Source organism: Coffea arabica, chromosome 6c (genome assembly GCF_036785885.1).
Source record: "Coffea arabica cultivar ET-39 chromosome 6c, Coffea Arabica ET-39 HiFi, whole genome shotgun sequence".
NCBI lineage: Eukaryota > Viridiplantae > Streptophyta > Magnoliopsida > Gentianales > Rubiaceae > Coffea > Coffea arabica.
Window position 1 is genome coordinate 27,522,908 of NC_092320.1, and position 7,588 is coordinate 27,530,495.

Consider the following 7,588-nt stretch of genomic DNA (forward strand, 5'->3'; position numbering starts at 1 on the left):
CTCTAATGTATCCAACTATCAAAACCTGGTGAAAGAAGGTTTAATTTGGCTCGAAGATTGCTTCGCAGTCATCATTTTAGCTTAATTTGCATGCAACAAAAAATGAGAGAGGTTCTTCGATTCCTTTTGCTGTATTGATGATGAGATAATTAAGAACTCGCATGGTTCTTCTAAAAATGCAGGTCATCTTGTACTTTTTAAAGATTCTTATCAGCGTGAACTTACATACTTTCTGTCCCATCCGGATCCTCAAATTGCAGTAAATTATTACTCTGCAAAATTGATGTTTTAGGGTATTTAAGTAGCAAAATTTTTTCAATAAATTTCAATACATGCAGGAATTAGAGATTTTGATTCAAATCCCTTACCCCTATTAGCACCAAAAAAAAAAAAAAAGCAACTCAACATACACTCATTCAAGAAAGTACACTCAATTGTTTTTAACAAATGCTACATCTCAAGACACAAGTCTAGGAAGAAAAGTCCACAACACACAATAAAGAAGCAACCGATACAGAAGCTAGGTAAAGTTCAGCCACCATTCTAGAAATTTGTCTAATTTAACAAAGCAAATTGACACAAGCAGACAAAGAAAATTGACAGAAGCCGTTGTGCACAGGTATGATGCGCTTCACTGTGGGGGCTTGCCATAGCGAAGCTCCTCCATAATGAGTTCAATGTAATCATAGCGCTCGGCGTCATCAAAGCGTACGAATGCACATCTTTGTCCCGCATTTCTTCTTTCGGCAAAGTACATTGTCGCTTTCAGCTTAACCGATTTTGGAAGTTGCATATTTTTCACCATGTCTTGAACTACCGGTACACTGTATTCTGCTTCCTCTTCATACCGACTTTGATTAAACTCATGCGAAGCGGTGGTGACGCGAGAGATTTTGCTGATTGCATCATCTAGTCTTTTCCTATCACTAGATGATTTTGTTGATTTAGCACCTCTAGATCCCTCACGATCTCCGGGAGTGCCAAGACTTGAGGCAGGACGCTTTCCAGATGACGCTCCAGGTACCGGAGGTATGTAGTATACGTCCTCTCCCTCCCAAGGGTACTGTTGGTAGTCAGAGGCAGCTGAACTTGAGGCTGCAGCCTTTCCTTTGCTCTTTTGTGGCTTTTGAACAACTGGCCGTCGGTGTTCGCCCTCGGGGACAGGTTGCTTTGCAGATTGTGCATAGCTGCCTGTTGCAGTTTTTCCCAATGTTGTTGGAGTATACAGATCATATAGGAAGCAACTTCCAGCCAATTTGAAATCTTTGTACTCTTTGTTCACCTAGACAATACAAAACAAAAAAGTTAGTTCTCCACCAACGGCCAAATTAATGAGAAGTGGGAGGAATGTACGTCCATGTAATATGATAGAAGCGGTCTCAAATCAATATGCTTATGTAAAAAAAAATAGCAACGATACAACACACTCTGAAACTAAGATGATTAAGGCAGCAAACCTGGTTTGATTATTAACTGGCATCATCTAAAAATTAATTTAGTGTTTTTGGTATACACTTCGGCTCAAGACTAGTCTGCATATCTATTAGTTTGGCAAGCAAGTTGGGCACAAAGACAAATAAAAAGAAAGGATAAGCAGCAGGTATTTCCATAGTCGCTTACCGCTTCCATTTGGGCCCAGTGCTCGTCGGAAGCCGTAAAGCAGTTATTCTCTTCATCCCAGCCAATCCCAGTCTCCGTTTTCGATGACAAACCACGAAGATTGGCAAACACGTTCCACTTCTTCCTAAACCTATACATTCTTGATTGGCATTGGCCTCCGGTGACCTGCATCTCAAATTGTTCCCGCAAACATGTGGCAAGCATATCATAATTCTGGTCATTTGTCTTGTGATTGTCCCATTTCTTCGTTTGTTTCCACTCAACATAGGTGGTGATGAAGTTGAAGTCCATGGTAGAAGTCCACTGCAATTTCTCGTTCATCTGCTACATATAAGAGCACAAATTTTGCCATTAAAAGTTAAAACATGGCAGGTAAATGTGACAGATTCTGCCCCAAAAATTAGTAAATAGAATAGTAGTAGTGTTAAGGGCAAAAGTGGTTTACATGCTGATTGTAGTTCTCCATACACAGTTGATAGTTATTTGAAGCGATGGATGACCTGGAAGACTCAAAGGATGTGCAGCTAGTAGGAGAGGCTACAAATTACACAATTGATTTCAGTTATACACCATGAACGAATATATGATACTTATAAAGGTTAGAGGGACTTACAATGGGAGTCAATTTTTTGTTTAGCTGCGGTCATTGGCTGAATCAGCAATGCATTGAGCCAATCGAACACATAACAACTCAAATTGCAATACCTAAATCCAAAAAAGGTGCAGCAGATGTCAATTTTGTTTACTTTTACTACATCGCCTACTTTCTCCCAAAGGAAACACCAAATATCCGTGCAAGCTAAAGAACGAATACAGCGAAGGAAATTAATTTTCATAAGCAAATTTTTGCATTTTTCGTACACACAAATGAATGAATACATTTTAACAGATGCTACACAGTCTCATTTCTAAGCAACCAAAACAGTAACTTAGTGTCTCTTCAATTTCAATTAACTGTTAAGCAATTTTAGCTTCAATGACCTGGAACAAATATCTGTGAAGAAATTGCAGTGGACATATACATTTCAATGACCGTTCCATCTGGGTACATATACATTTCCAGCTCCTATGGATCTAATATATCAATCTTTCAAGTCTCTTAATTTCTGTTAATAATCGTTCCCTGGCTGCATTATCATAAAGATGACCTCTTTGTTCACCCATGCCTATCACATCCATTTACAGGATAAATAAATATGGTACAAGATAAATAATCGGACACCCATGCTACCATAGAGTAGCGTGCAATTTATAAACTCTCTATTACACAACCAAGCAATCTTGAGCCACATTAAGTAAAAAACGGTGTAGCAGTATACAAAAAAATAAAAAAAAAATCCGCCACAATTCTAGATAGAATTTACTATCTAGCCTCTCCATTCTGTTAGGAAAAAACTGAACATAATAAACTGCAGGCACTCCCATTGATGTGTAACATATACCACTGCCAATCAAAATCCTAATACCACCATATGTTATTTAACAGGTAACTGTTCTAAAGCAGACATTCTAACATGGGGAACTACTACTGAAACAGCCAATGGTACTGAAATAAATTATTAGTTTTATCCACAAAATATGGGATAAGATTCTATCCAGTTGATTCAACTAATTTGTTTATCTGGCAGCCAAAACACAAAAGTAAGTACGGATATGCCTTACTTCGGTTAATTTTTCTGTCCTTCTGGAAAACGAAATAATGCACTACAATGTGAAATCCGTTGATATGTAATTGTTGGTTAATTGCTTTGCATAACAATTATGAATACCAGATCTTTTGTTATGCACCAATTATTTTTGTTGCTAACTGATGAACTTTAGAGAAATCTTTCAAACTCTAGTACCAGGATCCACATTCAAACAAGTTAAACAATTCAAAAAGCATCCAGAATCTTTAAGGCATCAACAATAAACGGGTCATAAATGACCAAATTAATACAACTACACTGCATAAATAGATCCGCCACTGTTTGGATCTAAAAAAAGGTTTTTGGGTCTATAAATCAGCAGAACATCAGGCCATAACAACACGTCTCCCATTGCAAATCTGGGTCGCTGCACACTGATCAGTTTCGAAGAGTAATTTCCCAGACCCGCTAAAATTAGAGGTCACCACACGCACTCACTATAGAAAAGGAAGGCTTCTTCACCCGCGCAGAAAATAAAAGTGAAGGATTGAGGAAATACCTTGGATTTTGCTGGAATTTGTCTGCCAAAACCTTTTTTTCGTTCGCTGAATTAGCAAATCATCCACCGATGAAGGCTCAAGATTTGCATACTGATCAGTGCTTTGCCTTGAATTGAAGAAATCAACTCTTCATCCTCTACCATGCGCTTGCCGACGGCTGCGAAAGGTACTTCAGATTCTCCCAGCTTTCGATGGCTATGGATATTTGGTGGAGAGGGCTGGACTTCAATTCAGTGTTGTAAATGCTCAGCATGTCGGGTGGTTGATTCAGAAAGAGTAAAGCGCCCTGCAGCTTTGTGTCATTTGCACTGTGGGACAACGTGCATACACAAACGGACAAAAATAACGGGAAGTAATCTTCAGCCGTTCATCCATTTGGTAAATTGAGGTAAAGTAGTAAGTAAATGCTTACGTGGCAAGACTTGGGAAAAAAATCAGGTGCAAATACATTTGCTGGATTATTTAACCTGTCCAAACATCCTAGTGCGCATTATTAGTAATTTATTCAGATTAGAGCAATCCAAACGCACTCAGTGTATACACTGTCAGTATAGGAAAGATTTACTCATGCCATATATGATAGTACATCAATGTCATGAGTTTGCAAAACTTTTTTATTGAAATCTTTAAGCAAAATTTGAGCATTTTTAGTTTTATGGATTGCTCAAAATGACCTCATTAATGTTTGATTATAAAAAATAGTCACTTTATAGGTGGATCAACACAATCTGTTTTAACTAGGAAAAATGTTGACCTTATATTGACCTGCGAAATTTCAAGCGGACATGAATAATTATTAATTTCAAGTCATGTTCAAGTTGTGTAGTCGCATCGTGCTATAAATTGCCACTGGGGTTTTTTTTTTTAATTTCGAAACTTTAATCTCTCAATTTCCACATGAATTGGAAAGTTTTTTTTGAAAGTTTTTATAGATTGTTCTCTCTATTTCCGCGTTCATGTTCTATCCTCACTCATTTCCGTGATATTACTCGTGTAATAAAGTAGGGAACAGTGCCAACCATCATTTCTATCTATTTCGAATGAAAATTATTTAAATATTTTATTGAATTATTTATTATAGTAATTTTGTAATGTGATAATTAAAATATTATTTAAAAACAATGCATCATATCCAAATAAACTCAGAGGAAGAATTGATGTAATTAAAGAATTATGGAGACAATTCCAAAATTATGATGAATTTTAAAATCATTCTTTAGAAGGGTAGATTGTGATGTGCGCTTCTAGTAAGAGGGATCTTTGCATTTGCAAAATGCGAGCTTGACGAGGTATAGCTAAATTTATTGAGTTCTCATTCATATTTCAGCCATAAAAACAGCATTTTTTCATTTGCAGTTGCTGACTTTTGTTACAGAAGATGACAAACATCTATTAAAGAGAAACTTGAATTATTCAGTCAAATATAATTGATAATTGTTAGAGAAAGGAGGGAGAATACGTTTTCTTGCTTGGAATAGAAGGTCTGCTATTCTCGCATTTGAAGAACGCGAACTCTCAGAGCTCGCATTTCGCAAGTGCGAAGACCTCACTGGTAGAAGCCACCACAACAAACAACCCTTTTGCGGAATGATTTTTTAAATCTATCATAATGTGGAAAATTGCACCATTCTTCTAAAGTTGAGGGATGCAATCGAAATTAAGTACTTGTTCAACCGTGTTGAAGTAATCCTGACCGGAGCTGCAAATATTGATGTAACTATCCTCTGTGTTGCTAATCTTTTGATATTCTGTTCATTACTAGTTTGCTTGTTCCAATTATCTTCTTCCTGTTGTTGTTACTTTTTGGGTAGGGTTTTGAATGTTTGGATCTGTTTAGAGTTTTAAATTTTGTCTGGCAAAGAAATTGGTGTTGTATGAAGATTTTTCTGGATACTGTTTGCATTATTAAAAGTTATGCAAATTATACATTTGAATTCATATTTGTGTATATGAAAAGAGAATCTAATGTAATAAAATTAAAGAGAATTGAGAAAATTGACTTGTCATTTCTTAGTTTACTTCATTTGGATTTTGAATATTCCGGGAGAACTGGAAAATTTCTAGATTATAGGTGACAGTAAAAATCTAAGGACTGACTTTTTGGCTGGAGAAGAAAACATGAATGAAATGTCATATAGGAATGTTAATGAAGAATTAGGCAAGGGACTTTTTATGTCTTACAGAGCATGTTGCATTTTGTAATTCATTCTGTATTATGGTTCCTAATGTTTGAATAGGAAGTTGTGGATCTTAGGATTATCATATTTTCAAGTAGCTTATTTTAATGGAAAAGGGTTTTGAGTGGCTTGTTTTATTTGTTAATGAGATGATTCATGATCCTCTGGGATTTAGCTGGCTTTTATTGGGAAAGAAGGTCAAATTTTTTTTTTTTTTTGGGTAAAAGGAAAGAAGGTCAATGGTTTTACTCAAGGCTTAGAATGTAAATGGTATTTATTCTATTGACTACAGCTAAATAGAGCGCCATATAGCCATAATCCAATGGTTAATGCTCTTTTTTCCTTGTCTTAGAAAAAGGAATTCTCTCTTTTCCCATCAGTCTTTCAGCTTCTTTTCCCCCAAGTCCCCTTTTTTTTTTTTAATTATCTTGGTTTGAACAAAAATGAATAATCCTTTTAAATTCATTTATTTACAAAACCAATTCGAAGTGCAAGGCAGCATCTTTACCTCTTTCAGTAGTAAAAACCAGCAAAAAAAAAATTTTAATTCATGTTAGAAGCAGTGTTACAAGCATAGAAAAATTAGTTAAGAAATTCCCAAGCAAAGTCCTTGATTCTTTTGATTTATGCTTGATATATTAGTCCACAAAATTCGGTATATTGATAGAAGAGCCCAGTGGCTCAGATTACCGTCAATTAACAATTTTATCAAGTGGATATGCACATTTTGAATATAAATCATGAATATATTGATTAAATATTAGTAGAACATTGCTTAAAACCTCTTCAGTACTGTTCAATATGGCATCCAAATGCTACTCTTGTCCAATATTTGAGGGCTGGAAAGGTCAATTTGCCTGGATTCTGGCTAACTCGATTACAGTTCAATTGTATGCCTCGTGTTAGTTTGTTCGCATTCGACTTCCCTGCCCGTTACTGTTTCTTAAAACAATGCTTTGATGAGATTCGTGATGATAGCCTGAGGAGATTAATTTACTTCTAGTATAGCTCAATGTATTAGCCTTTTGAATTTGGCGACGATTTGATCAACTTACACGCATTAAGGATGTCTTTCTGTAAATGTCTGTGTACTAGAAACATCATGTACGTGAGATTCTAACGCGGAAACAATGTAATACTTTTTAAATAAGTTGTAACTACATTTTAACTATTTGTACATGCTTACAACAAGAGTGTAATATTATTCTGTTATTGTGAGTCTCATGTATAATAATCATGTGTCTATTATGCAATTTTACAAGTAATTCATATAGAGTCACAGGGTGTTCAAAAAGTATTGTATCATTTTGAACAGTTATCGCTCTGTATCCTGAGTCTATGAAATTCGATCTTTCCTGGGATCGATGAAGTGTTTTACTTTCAATAAATCTGTAAAAATAACTAGGAAATTATAAAAATACTTTGATTTGGAAAACAAAAAGGGGTGGGGAGGGGGTTGGAGAAGAGGAAAAAGTTCTCACTTATTTAAGAAAATATAATTAAGTTCACAGTTTATTTGGCCAATGCATTCTGATTGCCCTATTTGAAAAGGCATATAATTCAGGATAATGTAAAACGTCTTACCAGGACAAGGCGATGCAAG

At 35.7% G+C, this 7,588-nt stretch overlaps 1 protein-coding gene across 2 annotated transcripts; it reads right to left on the reverse strand.

Moving 5' to 3' along the window:
- Positions 1 to 415: 415 nt before the first annotated feature.
- LOC113722863 (uncharacterized) lies at positions 416 to 4,155 on the reverse strand. Of its 2 annotated transcripts, none has more exons than XM_027246087.2 (5): positions 3,808 to 4,155; positions 2,234 to 2,325; positions 2,066 to 2,157; positions 1,621 to 1,941; positions 416 to 1,282 (listed from the first exon to the last, which is right to left on the reverse strand). In XM_027246087.2, the coding sequence occupies exons 2-5, from the start codon at positions 2,265 to 2,267 to the stop codon at positions 632 to 634; spliced, it is 1,098 nt and encodes a 365-aa protein (XP_027101888.2). In that variant the 5' UTR covers positions 2,268 to 2,325; positions 3,808 to 4,155; the 3' UTR covers positions 416 to 631. The 2 variants fall into 2 exon arrangements, with proteins under 2 accessions (XP_027101888.2, XP_071909470.1); XM_072053369.1 differs by having other exon boundaries at positions 1,621 to 1,944.
- Between the last annotated feature and the right edge of the window lie 3,433 nt (positions 4,156 to 7,588).

Bases quoted from the DNA above. Each gene is read 5' to 3' on its own strand.
- LOC113722863 (XM_072053369.1), bottom strand. From the start codon at position 2,267: ATGACCGCAGCTAAACAAAAAATTGACTCCCATT. The intron at 1,945-2,065 runs GTAAACCACTTT...TCTTATATGTAG, and splicing joins TGGAGAACTACAATCAGCAT to CAGATGAACGAGAAATTGCA. The intron at 1,283-1,620 runs GTAAGCGACTAT...TGTATTGTCTAG, and splicing joins ACTGGGCCCAAATGGAAGCG to GTGAACAAAGAGTACAAAGA.